The following is a 25,172-nucleotide window of genomic DNA, read 5'->3' on the forward strand; positions in this document are numbered from 1 at the left end:
GCAAAGAAGCAAAAATTAATAACCCAAGGGAAGAGAAACTTGATGTGATACATGGCAAAGGAGGGTTAACTATGTTAATATTCACAGAGAAAAATATCTATTTTTCTACACAGTTAAAAAGAAAACGAATTGAAGCAATAACATTGCTACTCACATCATACTCTGAGAAATTTCCTTGATTATCATGCAGCTATGAACCTTTTTATTTGTTTTTGTTTGTTTGCTAGGGAACTAGGTAAAAATGAAATGGAAGTCATCCAAGAAGATGTTCAAAATAATATAGTAACTTAGAATGTTAACTTATTTTTAAAATACAGAAAAATCTTAATACCCTAAAAAATAGAAGTAAAGTTTTTGATTTTTAAAATGCTTAAAGGCAATAACAAATTGTAAAGAAAATAACTTATTTTGACACTGTAAATGATCCTGCATCAGGGTTTTATTTAATTTCAATGTTCAAAATTGATTTCCTATCACCAGAAATAGAAAAAAAAAAATCCACACCAAAGCCAATCTAGAATTTATCTATGTCCAAAGAAAATACAGTGGCATTTTTTTTCTTCCAATTTATTTTTTTGATACCAGGGATCAAACTCACAACCTCGCGCTGGTCGGGCTGAGCTAAATCCCTGGCTTTTCTTCCAATTTAAACTAAATCCTAGATTCCTTAATGTCCTCTGTTGTCTGATACCATAAAATGTAAAATGTATTGAATTACTTGGCAAGTATGCACTCTCTATAAGTTAAGCTTACTTCATTTGTAATGTAGTTAAAAATTAAACAGCAAAGTTCCATACAAAATTAGGCATTTTATATTTATTTTTACAACTACGTTATCCCTAATATTCTCCTTAAGAGCCTAGAATGACATTGAGTTCAAATGTCCGCTTCAGAACTGCTCATTTCTAATGCCTTCCACCAAAACACACTTTGCAGGCACACCACCATATGTGGTTAATTTTTTTTAAAAAATGTTTTGACTCCAAAAAAATGTAGATTCCACTGGGGTTGTTAAATAAAGCTATGTATTTTCTGGGTAATGAGAAATCACTGAGCTTTCAAGGGTGTTTGCTTTGGTTTCTATTATGAAGTTTTATCCTATGTGAGGTATTGAAAATCTTCTCCCTATGTAAATCAACCTGTAAATGCTATTCAACCAAAGCTCACAGACACTAACTCTTAGTAGAACTTTTTTTTCTAGAAGTTAGACTAACACAGGCATTTGGGAGGTAGAAGCTATAAAAACTTGATGCCCTGCGTCCATCTAAGAAGTTCACATTTTCCATTCTATGCCAGACAATAAGCTCGCAGTTGCCCGGCCTCAAGGACTGCTGTACTCCATGGGAAAGCTTGGTGAACCGTCCAATTCCGCCTCACAAGATCTGCCTTTTCCACGTACATAATCAGTGCTCCTTTCCTCTCCTTAAAATGTGTCTGTTTCGAATTGTATTATTTTTTTTTAAAAGATCTAATTTCAGTTGTGTTCTTTCCCTCTTTGGTCTCTTCCCACATTTCACATACCAGACAAATATTTAAAGGTCTGTAATGCTAGGCGAGATTCCAAAATATTTCTAAATGAAACTGCCATAGGTGACCGAACAAGAAAGGAAGGCAAAGGTTGTAAGACAAAGATGTGAATAAACTGGTTGAAAATCCACTGGAAACCCTGTTTATGTTGCTGTAGCCGTGGACGAGGTTTCAATGAGGCATAAACATTCAAGTTACTGACAAAACCAACATGTTCCATGATCACTCAAAACAGTTACTTGTCATGGTGCATTGTTCTTTAGTTGTAGCAGAAGTAGCAGTAAGCTGCCTCTCTCCCTACTGGGGTTTTTTTTTTTTTTTTTATTTAGTATCCAGGAAGAGAAAACATTTAAAAAAACATTCAAAATTCTGAGAATATATGTAAGTGAAATATTTAATGTCTGTTATTCATAAAAGTTACATCATTTACATAGGGTTCATTTGTATATAATAAAGATTTTATCATAATGAAAAATTTTCTGGAAAGTATGTCAATTTGTTTAACATATGCTTTGGATATACAGCTGAACAGGAATAGTTAAAAAATTCTTTCTTCAAATATTTCCTTAACAATTAAAAAAAAACCTCATTCCTACGTGATTTTTCTTTCCACCTGCTCCTTTGTAATATCAGTGTAATGTGAACCATACAAAGACTGGATCTTTTCATAGTTCAGAATATATTTGTATACTTCAATAAATTTGTTCATTGCATAGTGAACACGTAAACTCATACAGGATCTACATATTTTATCCTAATAATCTAAAAAAGTTGCTGAAATTTTACACAATAATTTATTCTGAGGTTTATTTTTGTTGTAATTTTGGTTTACATTTTTATTTTTCATGTATCAATTGAATATAAAAAATAAGTCATGAAAGTTGAAAACCAAGTAATTTCATTCTAGACTACAATTTTACCTCATTGTATTGTTTGAATTCTTTTCTAAGTATAACAAATTGTAAATGTACAGTGCTGCCTCTTTAAGACAGTGTTCAAAATTAATTTCAACAGTGTGTGTTTAACATAAAGTTAACTATTTTTGCAATCAAATAAAATGTTTATTAATGAAAGCTATCATACAAGAAACAGCAAAGATAAGTCATCATTACAGAGGTGTACACTAGAAGTGACAGATGTAAAAGTGCATGCAGAGACTTCTGTTTAAAAAGGGAATAATAAACAATAATACTAAAATTACTGCATTTTGGTCCCTATACTCTTAAATGAATGATAGTTTTTCTTTGAATTTACAACTGGAAAATGCCATTAACAGATAGGACTAATACACATTAGCAAGCAGGTGAGATGAGTGTTTCTGGACTTTATTTTACAGCTATTGTGCTTGACAAATGTGTGGGATTTTTTTTTCCATAATAGTTTTCTCCAAATATGGAGTGGGCATATTAACTGCCAGGTTGCTCTGGTTTATACATAGTTTATCTAATTTTTTAAAAAATCACATACTTTTAAGCCTTCATCTGTGTTAAACATCATAAAGAACAGAAGTTTTGAGAACATTCAGTAAATGACATTCTCACTCTCTCTCTCTCTCTAATGGTTTTTTTTTGGCTCAATAATTTTAGATGTATGATTATCATAACCTAATAGTGTCTTTGTCTTCACTGCAGTGGATTTCCGATCAAACTTTTCCCCTTCTTTTAATACTTTAGGGAATTTTCAAACGTCGGGATGTTTGGCTGTAATGCCCCAAGATTTGTTCTCCCTGAAAAAAATCATAGTGACAATTTATTAACTACAGAGCAACTTGGCTTTTAGGGGTCTGCAATTTCTATTTAGACTTACAAATATTCATTTCTGCTAAATAGACCTAACATAACTCTTAATCATATTTATGATTTCTTTTCATGCAATTACTTTATCTGCTAAATTTATTTTTTATTCTGAAAATTGGAGTGAGTCAAGTTGGTGGGGCATTACTTTTGTTATAAACAAATATATTTAAAGGTAATTCAAGATGGGATGGCACTGCATATGCAATGGTGTGTGCAGTTCATATGAATCCGAAGTCTGGAAATCTAAAACTATTGTATGTTTGAACATTAAAAAATTATACTATCATTTTAATATCTTTTACATATAGATAGCAAAAAGACACTACAATCAGTAAAATTTAAATAAAACTGATGGAAAATAAAAGTCCTTAGATTCAAAATGGTTTATTCACACAAATTTAATAGGATATATCACAATTGTTTGGTCCATAAATATTTAGGGGAAATAGTTTCTATACAATGCATTTATCAATAAACAAAGAAACATGGACAATTTTGCTAGACCACTTACTGTACTATAAACACGAAGCTCAATATATAAGATTATTGAATTTATCAACTATATTTGAAAGAGTGCACAACTGCTTTCTATGACATGTTTTGTCCCCTCTAACAGGATACACCATAAAAAGAGTTTCAGAAATAAGAGGTAAAACAGTACAAAACTAGTGAGGTGTCAAAAGGGTTTAAAACAGTTAATTTAACAAACAACACATATAATCCTGATTTTCACAAACTTACTTCCAAGTTATATCATAAGGCACATAGGAGAACTGAGTTATAATTAGTCTACTTAATAAAGTAGATCTATAGTACCATATATTGTTCTGTCAAAGAACAAAATTTATAAGTATCAGTATTTTACCTGTAAAAGTGTATTAATAAGATCTCAGCCTTATCAAGGTTGTTTGGTCTGGTTAGTGGTAAATGCCCAAAATGTAATAGAAATATGAAAAGTCAAGATTTAAGCTCCATATAAGATGATAACCACACTTGCTAAATATATAATGGCAATCACACCTTTCTTCTGTTACAGTGTTAACTTATCTTCCATCATCTTTTTTTTAAAAATAAGCTACTTTCTGTGCTAATTTTCTAAAGACCCTGAGCAAAAGTTACAATAATGCACTTTAATGTGGGCAGTGAACTGTCAATATGTAACCACACATTTATACAGCCAGAGGATACTTTTAAAACCTATTAAATAGCCATCTAGACCACCAGAGGAGATTTAAGGAGTCCAAAAAAGTGTAGAATATGTGCAAAGTTATTCTTAACAATCCACTAAAGCAAGACATATATCTTGACTTCTTTTTTATTTTATTTTTTCTTTAGGAAATCCACGATCTAATTGGTATTTAACTACAACAGAAGCATATAGATGAACATTCACCACTGCCCAGACCATTAAGAGTTTACCTTAAATTAAAAGGAAAAAAATGCTACTGTAAACTAGGAAATATATTCAGATCAGCATCCACAAGGCTTCTGAGTTTATCTACTTTAAGACTCATTTCAATTCTCTAATGTCAGAAAAGTTTATATATAATATATAAACCAACATATGCCAAAAATAAAATAAAGCAAAACACAGCCGAAGAATTATCATTGTTTGTGTTACTTTACTAAGTTTTTAAAAAATTATTCAGATAGCATGTCAGAGACAATATTATGGTACAGCTGAAGCCAATTAATAGTTATTAATTAAAGCATACCAAATTTTTTTGACTTCTTAAAAAATTATATTTTGCTTATTTCCATTTTCCCTAGGAAAAAAAATAAGGTGGAAAAAAGAATTTCAGAGCATTTAAGATTTTGTTGTTAGGTGGTTTTTGTTTTCTTTTTTAGCTTTTGCAGATCAAAGTATAGAACTGTAAATTCTAATTGGAATTTTCATGGATACATAAGGAGTTTAATTTTTTAAATGTTGAAAAGGAAATTACTACATAATCCTTAAGAAAAGGAAAAGTCACATTTCTGGAATAGATTTCCCATCTAGTTAATCATGACTATTTAAAATTACTATTATTGTCTTTGTTAAATCACAGTCTTCATTCGAACTAATAGTTCAAGTAAGAAATTAGGAATGCGCAGTAAATTTTTCTCAGGCTTAAAATTTTTAAAATGTGGGCCTTTCAAAGTTCCATAATCATACATACAGTTAAAAGATTTAAAAATAACTAATTATCTGGTTAATTGTTCTAATCACTTAAGCGGGAATATGACTAGTTGCTTATAATACAACTTTTTTTTCTTCGAGATTCTGGAAATAAGTAACATACAATTTTAAGAGGCACTTATTAGAATGATTCAAAACCTCCAGTCGCGGACTAAGAAACCTAATTAAAGAAAAAAAATCCAAATACACTTTTGTAGACAAACTATGTTTACTTAAAGGAGACAATGCTGTAAACTCATTTGCCAAGTGGCTGCAGATGCTACACACCAAGCTTGTTTATTCCCCAAATAGTTTATGGGTTAGAAGGGAAAAAAAAAAGTCTTGTAAATAATAAAATAATAATAATTAGAATAATAAAAAAGAAGAGGAAAAGTTTAAAAAAAATTAACCAATGTTAGAAAAGGTTCGTTAAGGTAGTTTGTGAGGGGCTTCCGGATTCGTGGCTGTCCAGGTTAGAGGTCACAGATGTCACTACAGTGATAGTGGGATTGGTCAGGTCTGTTAAAGTGGTCGCAGTGCCGGGTGGAGTGAGAGCTCCGCTGTCTGCTGAGGGCGGGGCCGGAAGCGACGCGCCATCGGCTTTATCAACACCCCCATTCTCCTGCCGCAAAAGGTTCCTTCTGAATTTGGCTCGTGCGTTTTGGAACCAAACCTGCAAACCAATCCCAATTGATTTCTTTACCGATGTTTATTTTTATATATTTGTTTTCTCTCTTTCTTCCTTTTTTTTTTTTTTCCTATTTTTCTCTTTTTTGAGATATTTCTCCTTTTAAATATAATTGCTTATTGTCCTCGGGAGGGAAAGGACTTTTTCCTGTCTTTTAAAACAGAGAAATTCTAGTAAACCTAGAGGTGTTCCTCTCTCCACTGCACATACTCCCCCCCAGCCGGTTTGGAAGGTCATCACATCAGCATTAAAAAGAGCCACTTGGGACAACTGAGAACTAAATGATGGAGATAACAGGAAATAAAGGCACAGAGATATGCGGAGGAAATACACCCTGATTCCACAACAGTGGTCTTTTGAGAATGAGAGGTAGATGGGCACTAGAAGAATTGCAAGGTAAAACTGCTTATGTGAACATCACTAAAAGTTTTAAGCTACAAAAGGAGGTAAATCTTCCCAGGCAAAAGACTCAAAACAGCCAGAGACAACTTAGTAAAATATAAAACAGCTGTAATTTGATCACAGCTGACTCAAACCAAGCCTTTATAATTTCACCATTGTATAGTTTTACCACAATAAATTCGGGGAGGCATTTGGACAACAGAACTCCCAGTTTTTAAGTATGATTTGCTAAAAAGGGAAAACTTGCTTCAGTTGGTTGCCTAGATGCTAACTATACTTCTGGCTTTTCAAGAGTTAGGGGAGGGAAAAGTCCACCTGAATTTAGAAGATCATCACATCTGGGTGAGGCTGCCAAAGGCATCCTGAAGTATGATAGTGCCAGCAGATACCTCATATACTGGCGCCCTGAGCTTACTGTGCCCGGGAATCTCTAGAGCTAGAACTTGTGCAAATCACAATCACTTGAATTTGCACAGCAGTAAGCAAGTTGTGCTGGCTTTGGAGACCCTCTCCCTATCTGTAGGGAGAAAGTGGCTGCATCTTAAAAGACCTTGTCTTTCTCTCTCTCTCTCTCTCTCTGAGTACCCCTCCGCAGGCCCCTGCAAAATCTCAGCACGCCCTCTAAGGAAATAACTAAGATAAACTAATAAGAAGTAGAACAAGAAATATCCACATCAAGTTGATGGGGAAGAGAGCTATTCACTGGCAAGGGGAAGGGAAATGTATGCACAGCCAATGAAGCGGTGTCTTACCTGCAAAACTCTTTTGGTCAGGCCTGTTTTCTGAGCAAGTTGCTTGAGATCCTTGGCATCTGGGTTGTGGTTGATGGCAAAGTAGGATTTCATGGTGCGGAGCTGATGGTGCTTGAAAGAGGTTCGCATGCGCTTGGTCTTCTGTGAGGGTGGATAAGGCTGCTGGTCCCGGTCCAAGTGGTCTGCCTCATTCTCATTACAACCTGTTGCAGTAACAGGAAACAACAGCTCAGTAGAGATCCCTGCACTAACTGAATGATTCCACTATGATAATAAAGCAACAGAGAAAAAGACTGTCATCCCAATTATGAATAGTATGTAGACAAAAAGGTGTTAATTGCCAGAGTCAGGCAATCTTGTCAGTTAATATAGACACAACTAGAGTTTGTAAAATAGAAAAAATACTAGATCAGTATTTTTCTTTTGCTTAAAAGATTGGTAGACAATGTTGGGAAAGTGAATAAATCTTAAGCAGGAAGTAGAATGAGAGGACTCTCCAAGAGAAAAGAAAGAAATCCTTTTCTAATACACTTATGTATGTCAGCACCCCACGCCCACATTCATACGGCATTTTTATGTCTCTAAATTTTGTCTGTGTTTCTAGAACAGGACTGTCTGAAGGCATCGCTGTTTCTCATGTAGAATGTGTCAAACAAGTATTTCAGCCCTCAACTTTGAAATTTGTGAGAACCCACCAACTGTAAGAGAATGTACACCAGTTCCCATTTTTAGCATTTTCTCATTTTCTTATAATTTTCATGATCAGGAAAAGTTTAAAAAGGACTAGAAAAAAGGGAAATGTGAGAAACATTTTTGAATTTCTTATGAAAGCATAAAAATATGTTTCAGGGCTCCTAACTATAACAGATTAGCACAGGGCTATACAGGGAGAAAATATTTTTTCCTTGGAGTTATCCTAATAAATATTTCTAAAGAGAATGAGTCCCACCTTCTTCTCTCTTGAATCATGCCTGAAGCACTCCTTACAGCTCACAGGAGACACTGATGGTGCTTAGGCTCAGATCTTGGCCCCTTTTCTCTGAATACACATGAGTAGGATGCGAGCTGTGCCACTGGCTAGTCTGGCAGAGAGGACAGTGTCTTCTCTCCTCTCCCAAAGCCCTCTTTGGCAACAAAGGCAAAGCAAATCAGCTTTTGAAAGCAGCTAAAAAGTCGTTATCCCCAGGATAAAGTTGTACATTTAAATGGTCATTTCCCTGAACTTACTGGTTCTGCTAAATATTTTACTACTTCCTAATTCAGTCAACTTTGCAAATTCCAGGCCATATCATTGTTTTGTTTAAACTTATACTTTTTATATTTATCTGATGCATATTCATAACTGGTCACCCTCCCTTTCAGTGCATTATTTAATATTAACCTTATCATGTCATTCAGCAGAAGGAAAAACTTGAATACTGAAAAAAAATCAGGCTCTCCTATATTGCTCAGTAAAGTGTTATCTGCCTTCTATGGCCTGATTAGCATTACCTTTTAAAACTATCCAGAAAATCAATATATATATGTTTTCTAATCATTAACCAAGAAATCAGTCACATACAAAACTCACTAAAGAAGAAATTCTCCCTAATGTAATAAGACTAAGCATGAATGAATGTTTCCTTAGTTAATGTTTCTATAAGATGAGTAAATGGGAAGACATACACTTAGCAAAGAGCAGGTGAGTTTTTTGAGAGAAAAGACTATATCATATTATGTTTGGGCCCCCCCCCAAGTCAAGCACAGAGCCAGGAATGCAACAAGCATTCAATTGAGATTTAAACCCTTTGTTCCTCAATAAAATTACAGATGAATATTGATGCAATATCAAACCAAACTGAAATGGAATCTACTTTAGAGGTTTATATTCAAACAAAGGCTTTTTTTCACTCACCAGAAATAGTAACATACACCCAGAGATAACAGAGATAATATATTTTACATTTTTTCCTATTTCAAACCAGGGAAAATATGTCAAGTTCAAATAGTCTACAGAATTGTGCTTTCATATTCTCAAACGGTTGAAACAATATCTCATAGCATACTATAAAACTATACTTATCTCTGGTAAACTGAGCCATATTTCACAGCCAGATTATAAATATGCCCAGTACAAAATAGTCAAAGAGGCACACATGAGCCATCAAGACTTCTTCAAATAAGATTTCATTCCTATTTTATGTGAGCAGTTTTTCCGGAACAACACATCAAATTGAGTATATTACACTCAGGGCAAAAACCTTAGTGCAGTGCTTAAACAATGCCCTGACCCATTCCTCCTTCCCCATGGTAATATTTCTTAGAAATTAATATGATTCCCAACCTAGCTATGTAATCATTGGTCTTTAAAATGGACTTTATGAAAAGTAACTACAGTAAGATTTGATACACTGCTTTCCTGAATATGTACTCTATCAATTATTGGTGATTTAAAACTTAGTGAAGCATTGTAGTGCCTTAAGTAGAATTAGAGGACCCATTTCCACATGAAATATAAAATTCAGTGTGTAAGAAGATAGGTCATTAGATCTTTATTAAACAGATCTTACTATATAAAATTTTCATGCGGCTGTATTATCACTTATATCACACAACTGCATAGGAAAATATATTTTTTTCCACCAAGTAATTCAGTTCACCATTCTAAATTATTTGGGTTTAGCTACAAATGCATTAAGTAAACTTGCAAATGATCAAGTGTGTCCCTATAATCCAGAATTTCTAAAGCTTTAGAGGTATTTTCCTCTGAATTAAGAGATCAAATAACTTTTTAAATTGTCTCAAAGTTCCACCTGCAAGTACACCTTTGACATTATTAAAATTAATAAGATTTAAAAAGTTTATTTTCAGACACAAGACAGTCATGTAACTAAAAGGGTTCTTTCTAAAGGTCTGTTAACCTTCTGAGAATTAAATGATTCCAGTGAGACCACTAGGGGTCAGTGCCAGGCTAATTTAACAACAACCAGGCACTTAAAAGTTGGGGTGGAAAGATCCTACGGAAAGATTTTGAGAAGTGGCAAAAAGGGAGTCTCTTAATTAATGTCATTATAATATGTCTATCTTAGACTAAATCTTCTCACTGTGAACAGCTTTATTTCAATCTGGTATTCCAGATAAACATTCCATGTCTTTTTCTAAAATACTGCTTGATTAATCTGCACAGAGGTGTAAACTACATTAGGGACATTCGCATTAAGAACACTTGCCTTATTTTAAGAACTAATCTGAACTCCATCAATTTTCACATCTCTGAGACTGTTTAAATTATAAACCTGTTTTGTGCACACTTTTGAAAACATGTCACTATGTAAAGTATGTTTTGTTTCATATCAATGGTACCCTTTATGAGACTAGTTTATATTAAAACAGAAATGGCAGTATAAAATCCAAAGATGCCTAAAATAATGCATTAAAATAATGAAAATGGGCCCATTTTGTTTCTGTATTTTAATGTTTTTAATTTGATGAAAGGTTTCCCTAGTTTTATAATAACCTGACAGTGGATTTATAACACTCTTAAAATGGTATTGTATCTGGTCAAGCAATTGTTCTAGATTATGTTTGGCCTAATCTTAGAGAAATATATAGTATATACTTATATCTCTGGGAAAAGTTCAGAAAGGGTGGTGTGAACATTAATTAAAAGGTTATAGGGAACGAGCAATGCACAAATTCTTCAGGTTAGGCAGCCCTGGGCAACTTTCCCCTCTATGTCAAGCAAGACATCAACTTGCTCAGCAACTTGTGGCAGCATTAGTTTGCACAGCAGAGGTTGAAGAGGCTCAGGAGGAGATCATCATTCTTCTTAAGAAATAAATTTGTACTCTAGTTCTCTTCAGAGAAGAGAAAAGAAGAGAATTATATTGTCCTTAAAGCCCCTTGGATCTTTTTAACATAAGATCCAAGGCAAAAAAAAAAAAATCAAATTTAGCTAATTAGATTAAATAAACAGGCAAAAAGCCAGGCTTGGCTGCAGTTTGGCTAGAAACATCCACCCTCCTGAACTTTTATCAGACTGAGAGATCCGCCCCCTCCAAAGGACTCAGGGTGCAGATCTCATTCACTCTGTCTCTGCCCCCACCCCTCTCTCTGGCATTAAGGCCTTGGTGAGTGGCTTGACATTCCAATGTCATCTTCTATTAATAAAGAACAATTAGTACCCTGCCTGTCCTGCCCTGGGGACCATGCATCAAAGGAGATGAAGTAAGTGTGCTGTGCAAAGTGGCCCCTAACCAAGGCACTGTCCCAGCACAGCAGGAGCCAAGGAGAAGGGAAAAGGCCACCAACACTCCCTGCTGTGGTGCCTCTGCCCAGGGTTGGAAAAACTCAAGACTATGCCTACTGCCTTTAGATAGACTGTGTGGAGCCTGTCCACCCTTTTCTCTTCATCCGGGCCACTCCAGCATGAACCTGCTAAGGGCAAATGTAGTTTTGCTGGGTTCTGCATCTCCACTCTGAAGATGTTACCTCCTTGGGCTGCCCAGAATCAAACCATTTGATTCAGAAGAGACAGAACCTAGGGGAGAGGCTCGCTTATCCTATGGGCTAGCTCTGAAAACTCTCCACTTTAGAGTAGAATTCTTAGTTCCTCCATTCGCATTGGCAGTGTGACTTCAGGTGGATCTTTAACTGGCTAGACATTATTTATTCCTTTATCACTCAGCAACAACATCATGCACCATGCCAGGCCTTGGGGACTGAAAGAGAAAAATAGGCACGCTATGTGCTGTAGGGTACTCAAGCCTGGCCAAGATGTCTGGAGAACTCATGGGAGTGACAGTAGAGTTGTTACAGTAAAGTGGTTCCCAAGTCCTTTTCCATAGAATGGTCTCTCCTGGTCTGCATCTCCTGCTGCTTGTTGAGATTCTAGACAGGTCTTGGCCAGAGCACCTGTCAAGGGGCAGTCAAGGTCCCTAAGCTCCCCAAAGTGAGCCAGGGCTTTTTACTCTTTTCCCAAGGACTGGGATTCACCAGAAGAACTTCTCTCTTAGAGTAAGATGATGGTCCTCAGGGCCTGTCCACACCCTTACCTAGGAGACGGAAAGTGGAAACTGGCTACCCTACCCGACAGTAGGAAATTGATGAAGGGGTGTGACACGGATTGGTCAATGATAGGTGTGTTCCCTAAAGTGAGGGAGAAAGTGTACTCTCAGGCTATATTGCTGCATTTTGTTTTTAATTAAGAGAAGGATATTGGAGAAAAGAGCAGTGTGAGACCCCACTAAGCTTCCTCAGTAGGCTGGGCTGAGAGTCTCTGTCAACTAGCTGAGGTCTGGATGTCCAGATGCTCTGTTATATGAGGAACGAGTCAGCTGGAGGAATACCTGACCTACCAGAGGCACAGGCCAGCTCAGCAGTGGAGAGATTCCTGCCCCTACCACAGCTTTTCGACAAGATCAGGGATTCGGTTTTTCAACACTCTTGCCAACTGTGTTGCTGATTAACTTTAGGCTGGTGAATAGAACTCTGCCCACTCTAGACAGACTGGGGTTGGGCTCTGAAGTCCCTCCCCACCCCCATCAGTGTTTAGGAAAATCTCCTCCTGGATCTATAATTTGGCTTCTACAAAGGAATTGGCCTGAGGCTGTTTTGCTCCAACCGGGAGCCAGAAACTAATGGGCTCATTAACTAATGGGCAACCAGGCTCGGTCTGTTTGGGGGAAGTCTCCGTGGCCCAGTGGTTTCCAATGTGTTTCTTGCCATAACCTCAATAAATGACGGTCTCATTCCCTGTGTCCCTTTCCCTCTGCCTTCTTTCTCCACACTGAGGAGAGTGAGAACGTTGGCTATAGCATCCTCTTGCAGTCAGATCTCGGACAGGCAAGGGACTGGATTGTCCGGTGGCTGCAGCGGGTATGCAGGGGCAGGGACCCACCTGAGTTGTAATTGACGATGTCCACTCCCAGCGCCGGGCTCTTCCGCTTCCGCGGTCGCCCTTTCTGCACGGTGCCGGTGCCGTTGAAGTAAGGAAGAGCCAAGCTGCCGCTCTTGGCCGCCAGCTCGGTGTAGCTCAGCTGCGGGGGATACTCTCCTTGCAAGAGGGTCTCGAAGTGGGCGCGGCAGTACACCAGGCTGTCCTTCATGCCAAAATGGTCGCCCGTGGTCAGAGTCTTGTTGCAGGTGGAGCAGGTGAAGCAGCTCAGGTGATAGACAGAGTCTCGGGCGCGCATGACCATCTCGGAGGCAGAAATGCCAAGGTGGCAGCGGGCACATCTCTGCACAGAGAACCTTCTGGAAGGAAACCAAAGAGTCAGGGCTCTGATCAACGCAAGGAAGGCCATGTCCCGCCTGCGCAATACCTGGGCTTGGTTTGCCGCGGCCAAAGATTGAGACGGGAGGGTTCGAGAAGGTCCAGACACTTGGGCCCACGTTGCACATTAGTTTTATTTGCTCATTTGACCTCTTCGGATTCTAGAGCACCAGGGCAAATATCCTTACAGTAAAGAAAGACCTGGATGCTGGGCTTCATTTTCTTTCTCTACAAAAATGTTTTTTCAAAAACTACCCCACGGTATCTAATTCACAGCGCTATTGAATACATTAAATTGCAATGCCAAAGTGAACAGTTTCCTTAACTACAAAATATTCTGTGAAGGAAGATAGACCTAAAGGTTGGAATGCGCCTCAAAACAACCAACCCTGGGTAGGTAGCAGCAGTATTGTAGAGGAAAGGTCGTTCTTTAATGTCCACCGAGAGTGCAGTTAGATCACCTGTACATAGCTCTGTCTTTCCCAATCCAGAAGAATCAACAAGCCCTCCTGCAGCTGAGTTTTTTCTCTGGTCTGGTGCAAACTAACAGGAAAGAGGACTCTGAATCTAGACCTTTATAAGGTCAGCTGCCCCCCAACCCGTCCACTGGCTCCTGTCTGGGCACCAGTTCGGTTTTCAGGCTCCTAAATTGCTCATTTCGCAGTAAGCGGGGGAGGGTAGGAGGAACGGGACTCCAGTCCCCGTCCGCAGTTAGTTTACTCTTCCTCAGATTTTTTTCCCCAGAATTTGGCAACAGAGCTGGGAGCAGTCTAAACCTTGGAAGCCCCCTCACCACCCGCGTGAGATGTCAAAAGCAGTGACTTTCCCCGGCCTCGGGAAGGACAACCTTACTCAAAGGTGGGGCACAGAGAAGACTGAACCCGGGCTAACCGTCTGGCGCTGCACACTCCGAGTGAGGAGCGCTGCGCGGGGGAGCCCTCACCTGTAGTAATCCTCCTTGCAGTAAATGCTACCGTCCTTGGCGAAGCAGGTGAGCTCAGACTCCAGCGCCAGCTTACATTCACAGCACTTCAGGCACCTCAGGTGCCACTGCTTGTCCACGGCCAGCAAGTAGTACCTATCCGAGATCTTGCCTCCGCACCCCGCGCACAGAGCGGGCTTCTCCGGGCTCAGCGGAGGCATCCCCTGCAAAGCAAGCACACGCGTGGCTGAAGAGAGCAGAGCGCGCGCACCACGCGGGATCCCCCTGGGCAGTGCGAGCCCAGCGCGCAAGGGGACCGCGCCAAGGGCCGCAGCCACAGCGCAGAGGCTAACTGGTAAACCTGGTAGTTTCTTCTTTGCAGCTCAGTCCTCCGTGTCTCTCTGAACCCGCGATTGAATCCTTCAGATACTAGGCTAAAGACATCTCGACTTTCTTTCTGATCCTTGCTCATGAAAGACAGATCGCCTATTAATAATAGTTTAATGGGTGTTCCCAAAATTAGAGTACTTATAAGCTGAATATTGTGGCTTCAAAAATACATAAAGTATCGTTATTGGGGGAAAGGCAATCTGAACTAGCTCAAAAATTTTTCACAGAAAAATCTAGAATTCTTTCTTTAGTTTTGTTTAGAAGGCGTTAAAATAAAATTAAACGAAGCATTACATCGGTGCTCATAATTTGGTCGGCATTGTTTTGATTGAGATATAAGAGCCAGATCCTTCTGTTCACTAATTTTCAAGGCTGTTGTTTCCTTCCCTCGTAAGAGTGTAAAAAGTGGCTAGTCCGAAAGATGGACCATTGTCCAGTTCTCCAGCGCAGCGCCTCTTTGCCAGGCATCAGCGTAAACAGGAAAATCCTTGTCCTGAAAAACCTCGTTTGGTGCGGAAACGAAGCTTCCCGTGGGATCCCACGGAGGCGAGGGGGGACGGCGCATCTCACCTTGAAGAGCCCAGCCCCGGCTGCTGCCTCTTGTTTTTAAATAGGATAATCACAAAGGGGGAAACAAGTTAATCCCTAAACTTTTCCCTCACATCTACCCAAAATGGGTTGGAATTCCTCAAGAAATTTTGACCGGCCCAGGGAAGTAAAGTTTTGCTTTATGCGAATTCGATACCTGCACTGAATTAATGTCACAAAAGGGAGGCACATCTACCCAGTGGGCTATTTGGCCCCTCAAGACCTGGTTAAAGTAGTCTCCTGGGTGAGTCTGAGCTCCAGTTCCCCTGGAAACACCAGAGCATCTGTGCCCACAGCACTGTTTGAAAGCTGGAGTCATTTCCGGAGACTTGGGTAGTTCTCTCTCCGGCTCAAGAGTGGAAGAGAGAAGCATACTGCGCATTCTTTAAGAGGACACGACTTCGCTGTTATGAATAAGTAATAGTGGTAGTTGATTACTACATTTAAAGATTAGAAAGTTCTTGCATTTGGAGTAAGTGCCCCGCTCCTCTGCAATTTTTCTTTGATTTCCCCCTCTCCGCGAACTCAAGGCAAAACTGAGGTGTCAAAGCCTGGAAATCTCTGGGTTTGAGACGCCGAACCCCAAACGTTCAGAGAACTAGAAATGGACCAGTGACGTGAAGTTCACTCCAAAAATTCAGGCCTCAGGCCCAGAGACTAAGACACCCGGCTCCTGCGTGGCTCGGGCGCCCCGACTGCAAGGGGCTCTCTCACTGCATGCGCCCCGCTCGCGCTCGGGTTGGGGACCCTGCCGAGGAGGCTCGGCAGTTTAAGAGGTTGGAGGCTGGAGTTTGAGATTTGCCTAGGAGGAGGCCCTCTCCTCCCGCTCCTGTCCACCCAGCTTGCTACCCAACAGTTGCTAGGGAGGGTAGCGAGCTTGGGGTTTGGGGAGTTTAGGCGTGAAATCAGAGAAGGAACCTTAGCGCAGACTTGGGTAGAAGGGAGAAAACCCAGCGGACGCCCTCAGCAGTCGTCCCCGCAGCCCTCCATCCCTAACCGCGGCGGGCCCGGGAAGCCAAGCTCCGCGTAACTGAGCGCGCAGGGCGGCGGGCTACTGCGGCGCGGGGCCGGTCCTTACCGCGTCGCGACCGTTGAGCTGAGCGCCTTTGGCCAAGCGGGCCTCGGTCTTGGATCTGCGCTCCATCTCTTCCATGATGCCTTGGATGTGGCCTCCGGAGATCCCGTGGAAGAGCATGGCTGGGGGGCGGAAAGGACACGAGTTGTCTTCTGCTCGGCACCCCACTATTTCCATAAACACAAGCCCGGGGCTCTCAGCTCATCCGAGTGAAGGAGCAACGGAACCGCAGAGGACTGCGCGGTGGAGGAGCACAGGGACAGAGCAGAAGAGGAAGAGAGCCAAGAAGCAAGAGGCAGGCAGAGAGAAATAGGTCTATTTGGGGAAGAAAAGGCAAAAAAAAAAAAAAAAAAAAAAGCGGGGGGGGGGTGAGGAGGGGATAAAACTCTAGCGGCCCCCAGAAGGAGATGTACAGAAAACAACCCGGTCGAAGGGGAAAGCGGGTGAAGAAGGAGAATCTTTTCTGCTGTGAGAGATCGAGTTACTAATGGGAAACAACTGCCACGGGGCGGGGCGGGGGGGCACAAAAAATCTTGTGAAGAAAGAAAATAGTTTAGAACACAAAGAAAGAAAACGAAGTGCTATTTTCAGCGGTCCCTGGCTGCTCGCAAGTTCGCAGTGCCTGTGGGTTGGGTAGGGGACTGCTCCTACCGGAGCTGTGTCCAATTTGTTAAGAGACTAAAGCCAGCCCATTTTTGATAATTTAGTAGGAGGAGTTCTCTCCCTGGAGCTGCCACGGATTTTTACTCAGACAACAAAGACCTGTCATACTCCTCTCAACCCCCTGGTGATGGGCAAGCAGGGACAAACATTACAAAGGGGTGGGGGGATGGAGGGGAGAGGCAGAAGGAGGGGGCATTTGCCTCCCCACAATACCGAGTGTGCACGCTTGCAAGGCGCGCGCACACGCGCGCGCGCACACACTCACACTCACACACGCGCGCACACACCCCACATATCCTTCCAAGAGTTCTCAGCAGTCATGCTTTAAAGGGGGAAAGGAGTCTTTGTTTTAAAAGGGGAAAGGAGTCTTTATTGTGTGCGCCCTGGCGCAGGAGGCAGAGAGCCCGTCTATTTGATCCCAGTTCAAGATCACACTGACTTAGAGCACACGGAATATCAACTCCAAACTTTAGTTTTCTCCTTGTCGACTTTTCATTCCCAGCCTACAGGACTCATTCAAAATATATAATGATTGGACAGAGAGTCAAGCTGTTCATTAAGGTGGAGAATTGAATGAGTCTTCCTTTCCTCCCCATCATCTTTCCTTCAACTCTATTTATTTATTTATTTATTTTTGGTACCAGGAATCAAACTCAAGACCTTGTGCTTGCCAGGCAGGCGCTGTGCCACTGAGCTATATCCCCTGCCTTTCAACTCACTTTTTAAAAGCAGCTGAAGATTCAGTTAGTCTCTTTGCCTCACCGCACTGAGAGCCTGTAACCCTCAAAGACTCCCTAGCATCCTCCAAAAAGGGGCTTGGAGCACCTCCCTTTCTGGGCCATACTTTTGCTGAAAGGACTTTCTTATCAGAAAAATTAGTAGAGGAACAGGACTTAGACTTGTAGTTGTGATTATGCAACAGAACCTTATCCATCCTCGTTTATTCTCTCACCTATGGAAGTTTGAAGAAAAGTGCTAGAGATTCTAGTATCCCATTTGAGACTCCTCAACGTGGGGAGGGACTCCAGGGCACTGATGAACTTGGCACCTGCCCCTGTAGGTCTAGGAACTGGCCCCATGGAATGCTGTGTCTGCTACCCTCACAAGACAAGGGACTTGTAAAACGGGGCGCCCCCACACACTTCGGAGGGTGTGAGGGGGCGCCTCGTTGTGGAGGAAGGAAAGGTGAGAACTGACAAGCAGAATGGCAGAACGGTCCTCACAAGAGGTGGGATTATTCTGTCGCCCTCTGTTCCTGTTAGCAGCAGCCCCTCCCGGCCCCGTTAAAAAGTGTCCACCATACTCTGATATTGTTGATTCATTCAAGCAGCCAGAGGCCCATTAGGGGGCCTGAATCCAGACGCAGGGACAGGAACCAACATTGCTTTAACCAGAGAGAAAAGGAAGCCCGAAAGCTCTCTGCTCCTTTCTTCCCTCTATTCCCAGCCAACTTGCCCAGGAGCACTGACGGTTACTTCCTGACACATCCGGAAAACTTTAGAGCAGCCTCCCAGCGGCAGACCCACTTCCCTCCGCCCGGGGGAGCCCCAGGCGGAGCTGTAGCCAAATCTATAGAGATGAAAGGAGAGGAGAAGCAAGGGAGAGAAAGAGGAGGGGAAAGGAAGGGAGAAAAAAGGAACTGTAAGAATGAGAAGAGGAAGGAAGGAAGGAAGGAAGGAAGGAAGGAAGGAAGGAAGGACAGAACAGTGGGAGAAAGAGACGAGCCACCCGTGATGTAGCAGCCTGATTTCCCGTCCCAAACCATCTCGTCTAAGGCTGCTGAATTTGCCTCTTCTGTGAAACCCAAGACCCAACTGCTCCCCCTCCCCTTTTTTTCCTTCCTCGGGTTCAGAAATAATGTTATTTGCAGACTGGCCGCTTGTAAGGTCCTCTGGGTGCCAGAATACAGCTCATAAAACACAATTTCACACAAAAATGAAGCCAATCAAGTGAACTAAGCTGGAGGACCCCCCCCTCCCATTTTGGCAGCCCTACCTGACAGCAGGGCGGCTATTTACTGTAAGTAATGTAATTAGCCCCTTTGGATGGAAATCAATGAGCTTTTCAAACCCACGTGCACACAGGAAGGGCCCCAAGGAGGGGCTGAGGGCTGGAGCCCTTTCAGAGACAGCAGGTCCTCTCACAAAGGGGTAGATTGCCTGCATAGGAGTCAGCAGTTCACTCAGTGCAGAGGAGGAGGAGGAAAAGGAGGAGGAGGAGGAAAGGTAAATACAGGACTTTAGGCCACTTTGTCCAGTTACTGTGCTAAACCCCGTCCCACTCTCAAATAAGGTATTCACAATTAAGTTTAGTGGTTATATGTTTGTCTTGCTCAGCATAAATAGGAAGAAGAAGAAGAAGAAGAAGAAGAAGAAGAAGAAGAAGAAGAAGAAGAAGAAGAAGAAGAAGAAGGAGAAGGAGGAGGAGGAAGAGGAGGAGGAGGAGGAAGAGGAGGAGAAGGAGGAGGAAGAGAAGGAGGAGAAGGAGAAGGAGAAGGAGAAGAAAGAAGAGGAGGAGGAGGAAGAAGAGGAGAAAGACAATAACAACGAGGAACACCACTGTTCCCTTATAAGAGAAGAAATTTTGAATACTTCCTGAAAGGAAAGCTTAAATAACTCTTGGAGAAGTCAGAACTTTCTGAAGTCTTCAGGGAAGCAAAATAGAGAAGTGCTGTCAGCCTTCTAATCAATTCAGTCGTTCATCTATTTCACACATTTTAAAATCATCTACTAGGCACCATACCACATGTAATCAGCTTCCCAGCTGAGTCCTAGCTATGACTTTTTTCTCCTACAACTTCAGTTATAAGTTCCATATGCCCATTGGGATTTGCTTCTTCCTATAAAGCAAGGAACTGCCAGGTCTTCCTGCTCAGTGAAAGGAAGTCTGTGGAAAGCTGGGTGTGGGGCGAGGTCCGTTGGAGTTTGGGAGGTCTCGATAGTGCTGTGGAAATAGTTCCCCAGTACATCAGTTCCTCAAGAGGAAGCCCCAGGCGTTGGGTGGGTGTGTGGGGAGGGGGTGACTTGCAAACTGAACTAGGTCTGTGGCCTGAGTTGTACTAACTAACCTCTTTGCTGTGGAATCCTGAGGGATTGCTTAAGAGCCCTCCCCCTCCTCCTCCTCACTCTCAAAGGACACTAAGCACTATAAATCAGGTGAGCATCTTTGTTTCCGTCCCTCGTTCTCTTCACCATTGGAAAAGCTGAGGCTAGAGAAGGGAAGCATTTCCTATCTTCCAGATTGGGGCTGAAAGACCTGCAAGTGTTCTATAAAAGTCAGAGTGCTCGCTACAGTTCCTAGGGCTAAGTCCCATCCTCTTCAGTGGGACAGACAGGTGCAGGAGTAGGCTGGGGGAGGGTCTCCCCTCTGGATTTAAAGCATCATTTCCAGCAATAGGCACATGCAATCCACTGGGCTCTATTTCCTTTCTGCTTCACCAGCACCCATGTGGCTATGATTGCCGCTTTCAGGAAAGCAAGAGAGGCTGAACTCCAGGGGCATAGATGATTTTAGATCGAGACTTCCAAAATCTAGAAGAGAGACCGGAGCATCCTCATTCCAGGCAGTTTCACCTGGGAAAAGTGACCGGGCTCAGTCAAACTTCCCAGAGGGGAAGCAAAGGCTTGCTTGGCTTTGCCCAGCAACCAGATGACACTTTGGAATAACTCTGCAAATGTGCATCTCTTGATAACATAGGTGACTCACGTTTGCTTTCCATCAGACATGAATTTAGAGGCCATAATCCTGTGCCCCTACGAAGGGCCTTTTGGTCTGAAAGATACAGTGCCCGAAATTTAGCCCAACTCTGGCAACCGCCAAAGCCTGAGATAGCTTCCTGAGCTAGTGGCGCCGCCACCGGCTTTGAATGTCCCGAGCCTCCACTAGGCTGGAGAGGCGCGTACAGCCAAGAGGCACTGGCGCCTTCCACTCACAGTGGAGACTGAATTTTCTCTATATACAAACCTTTCCCAAGCCAAAATTGGCAAATCCAGTCTGGTGCAGCTGCAGGGGCGCACCTCGGACGTACTTGGGAAGCCTTCCCAGGAGCCAGGACAGGAGAGTTTGTGATTGCCTGGAGAGGGTGACTCCGGCCCGCACCCCAGCTGGGAACCTTTAACAGCTGCTGGCCCCGCTGCATTCCGGGTCGGGGCCCCTTGGGTCCATCTACCAGCTCGGGGTCCACACACACCCTCCGTGTGCGCAAAGCTAACCCCGGCTGCCTGCCGCCTTCAAGTCTATGCCTTGCTTAGCCCCTGAGTTTTCCTCCTGCAGCTCAGCCCCCAGGTCTACAATATCGCGCATCTGAAATCTGCCTGAGACATGGTGCGCCGCTGGCCCTCTGCCCCTCCAAAAATAAAGGGTAAATCCTACGCGGCTCTTCTGATGCCGCGCGCAAAAAGCGCTGCACTGGATTAGGACTGAACAACAACAAACGTGCGTGAAGGCAGTTTCCAGTCAAACCCTAGAAGGGTGAGAAAAGGAGGCTTTCCTGCGGGTCTCCCACGGTTTCCAGCAGGGAGACGCCCACAGCAGCGCGCTCCGCGAGGGTCGGAAGGGCGTCCCCGCGCCCGCAGCTGCAGAGGCTCCGCGGCTCCGTGACCTCTGCCCGCGCTCGGGACCCCGGACCCGTATCCTGAGGAAAGTCAAAGACATTCAAGGGAAAAAGCAAAAGGAAGAAAACGCAGATTTCAGGAGTCCGGTCTGTCGGGAGAGTGAGAACCAGACTCTGTATTCGAGCCTCGCAAGCGTTTGCATTTTAAGATGCGCACTTCTCTGCGTTCGCCTCCACGAAGGCACGCTCACGCGTGCACACACGCACTATATGCACACCTGCGCACGAAAAGGAGCGAGCAAAACGAGAAGGAACCTGGTCTACAACTCACCTGCCTCTAGAGTGGTGCCGTTCAGCATTCTTAGAGCAAATGGAGTTGATCACGCTGTTCACGGCGGTTGTACTGACAGAAAAAAAAAGCCGCGTGTCAGCCGGGCAGTGCGGGCCGGGTTCCCCAAAGACCTCCTCCCATCTGGTGGGACAGTCGGAGCCGCTGGTCCCGCAGGGACCTCGGGCACCGACTTGGCTTCCGAGCAAAGCCGGGCTTTGCTCCGGGAGCTCCTGGGACGCCGGAGCTCCTGGCCGTCCGGGCGCGCTCCGGGCACAGGAAATGCTCCCACTCGGCGAGCCCCATCGGGATCTTACCTTGGTGTCTAGATGTCAGATGTTTTCCCCCAAGAATCTGGTGCTCGGCGCTAAAAGGCAGGAGGTGGCAGCCAGAGGTTCGGGCCAGTCCGGGAGTCTCCACAAAGGTCCCTCTGATAACCAAACAGATAAATAAACGGAGGACCGTTGGATGGAAATTCGTCCCCACCCATCAGAATTGACCTGAATGCCTCACCTCTGACCTTCAGCTCCCTCCACCTGTCTTTTATTTTCTGTTTATGCTTTCGAATCGGACGGAGGAGGAGGGAGGGCAGGGCAGAGGGTACGACGTGGACCGGCGCCGCAGACACGCTCTGAGGCTGCGTCCAGCCCTTGCAGCCTCTAAATATCAGAGGAGGTGTTAATGGAGGACTCGGCGGTAACCGAACCTCATAAAGCCGAGAGCGTCTAGAAGTCGGGGATAGGCTGGGGCTGGAGTCCCGCGGTGTGCCCTGGGCTCCCGGCCCCCTAGCCAGCCTGTGCCTTCCAGGAGCTTGAGCTGAAAGATGCCGCCGCCAGCTGGTGCCTGCATAGACGGTGAATGGGCGGTAGCTCCTGCGGGAAAACTGGGCTAAGCCATTCATTGCTCATCCACCGCCTCCCCGCCTCCCCTCAGGATCGCTCCTCCGCTCCCCACGCTCTTCAGCAGGGCACCAGGAACCCAGCGTCTTGCAAAGCATTCTGCTTTCGAGGGCGGAGTTCCTGGATGGGTCGGAGCGTGGACCCGGGCATCTCTCCAGTTCGGGCCCCTACTAGGGAGTGGGAGGCGATTGATCCTGTGGAGGACGACCTGCACTCAAACCCTGGCTGAGGAATGTTCGCGGGATGGACTGGACCCGGCACTGGGGCGGGGACCCTGTTACCTGGTTTCAGGTTCCGGAGGGGCTGCGTCGCCCCGGGCGCAGTCAGGCCTCTGGATGTGCAGGGAGAATCGGGAAGCCAGGCCTCAGGCCAATTATTTACCCATTCCCCACCAGGTGCGCCCCTCGCAGTGGGAGATGGGGAGGCGCGATTGCTGCTGGGCTCCCGCGCCAGTGGGGAAGGGGGTGTGAGCGGTGAGATTGGCAGCTTCTGAATGCTGGTCCAGGTGACAGAGCCGTCCTCCCTACCCGCCTCCCCTCTCCCTCGTGCCGTGGTAGCGCTCCACGGCTGTGCGTGGGCCGAGGGCTCGGTGGGCAGAGAATGCGGTGGGCCAGGGCTCCTGTGCGCCTCTAGTACTCCAGGGACCGCACCGTGGGATCCGGGGCGACGCATGGGGCAGCGCAGGATGGAAGCTACCAGCTCTGCCAGCTCCGTTACAGGCTACATGGTTTAGTGGAGGTAAAGGACAGTCCAGGAACTAGGAATCTGAGGGCCCTGGCTTCCTCTTTTCATCTGAAATCCTGGAATGTCGCACATATCAGTCGGGACAGAATCCCTTTTTTGGCCTCACTAGTCCCATCAACCAAACCATCCCACCGGTTTACCTTTTAAGCTTCCACTCCCAGACTTTGCCCTTCCCATCCTGGCTCAGCTCCCTCTTCCAGTATTCCTGTTGTAAGTCAGTGTTCACTCTCTACCAGGAAAGGATAGTTAAGGAGCCCTACAGAGGCCATTGAATAGATGGACGACAGTGACAACCGCAAACTGCCCGGGTGCTCTCAGCTCAATCTCATGATCGTAAACCTCTTTTAGCTCACAGACTCTCAGGTTTTTGATAAAGATATGCATTTAGCAAACACACACACACTTTGGTACACACACATGCACTGAAGCACACATCTAAACTCACACTTTAGTATACAAATTTCAGGAGGATGTGTTTGTTAGGAATTTTCAAGGACAGGACCATCACAGCACTCAGGCACACATGGGGCCCCAGAAATCCAGAATATGCTGAGGGCTCCAGGGACAACGCAGTCTCTGGCTGAAGGTAGCTGAGGCTTCTTCCTTCTTCCACAGTCTATTCTGAGAATTCAGATTCTTCAGAGGTGATTAGCAGGGCACAAACCTCGATGTAAAATATCTGATTTTTTGTTTTGGAAGAGAAGATAGTTTCAGCATCAGGGAGTATCCCCTTAATTGCTTCAGTGAAAAGAATATACTGGGTTTTAAATCTTCTACTTCCCTGGACAGGTATCAGTCCACAAACTCAAGTCACTGCTGGCATATAGAGAGGATGAAGTGGCAGGGGGAGGCCATGGGTGAAGAAAAAGGTTCCTGGTGGGCTGGTAGGGGATGCGCTGAAGGCAGTCAACATGCCAGCTGCCACTTGTCTAGGTAGGTAGACCTCCCCAGCCTTATCTAGAGATGAATCTAAGGCCTATCAGTTTTTGACAGTATAACTGTACCTTTGAAACTGACTTTGAAAGGGGAACAAAGACACTTTCCAGGTCAGGATTGCCCCATTCCAAGCCTACCGTTTGGGAGCCACAAATTTTATTCAAAAAAATAAAAGCTCTCCTCTTCCTTGTTAGCTGAAGAGATGCATCAGACTCCAACTGTTAGAGGGCCACACAGGGCAGGGTCTTTCCCTAGCTAAGAGAAGAAGCACAGGGCAGCACAAACTATGCCCAACCCTTGCCCTGGTAACCCCAGGTTCTACTGGGCCATTCTAAAGTGGAAACAATCTAGAAATTGGTCTCCCTGGATTCATTGCTTCTGGGGCAGGAGTCTCCAGAAACCTTAAAGTAGAACAGCATGAGTTGATTTAAATGGGAAGTCTCTATTTTCCAGCATCCACATGTGTTTGTATACACACACCTAATAAGAAACCTGCATT

The 25,172-nt window shown here is 43.8% G+C and overlaps 1 protein-coding gene across 6 annotated transcripts; it reads right to left on the reverse strand.

The window, feature by feature from the left end:
* Nucleotides 1-1,903: 1,903 nt before the first annotated feature.
* On the reverse strand, nucleotides 1,904-23,449 carry Lhx9 (LIM homeobox 9). 6 transcript variants are annotated; one of them, XM_003474855.3, is made up of 8 exons: nucleotides 22,608-22,955; nucleotides 22,412-22,524; nucleotides 22,098-22,169; nucleotides 16,555-16,673; nucleotides 14,520-14,722; nucleotides 13,202-13,557; nucleotides 7,324-7,526; nucleotides 1,904-3,253 (listed from the first exon to the last, which is right to left on the reverse strand). In XM_003474855.3, the coding sequence occupies exons 3-8, from the start codon at nucleotides 22,123-22,125 to the stop codon at nucleotides 3,197-3,199; spliced, it is 966 nt and encodes a 321-aa protein (XP_003474903.1). In that variant the 5' UTR covers nucleotides 22,126-22,169; nucleotides 22,412-22,524; nucleotides 22,608-22,955; the 3' UTR covers nucleotides 1,904-3,196. The 6 variants fall into 6 exon arrangements, with proteins under 6 accessions (XP_003474903.1, XP_005005976.1, XP_023422963.1 ...); XM_063239673.1 differs by lacking the exons at nucleotides 1,904-3,253; nucleotides 22,608-22,955 and adding exons at nucleotides 3,264-6,154; nucleotides 23,275-23,449; XM_003474854.3 differs by lacking the exon at nucleotides 1,904-3,253 and adding an exon at nucleotides 3,264-6,154 and having other exon boundaries at nucleotides 22,608-22,964.
* Between the last annotated feature and the right edge of the window lie 1,723 nt (nucleotides 23,450-25,172).

Source organism: Cavia porcellus, unplaced genomic scaffold (genome assembly GCF_034190915.1).
Source record: "Cavia porcellus strain 051 isolate PalLab524CR breed Dunkin Hartley unplaced genomic scaffold, mCavPor4.1 scaffold_29, whole genome shotgun sequence".
Classification (NCBI taxonomy): Eukaryota; Metazoa; Chordata; class Mammalia; order Rodentia; family Caviidae; genus Cavia; species Cavia porcellus.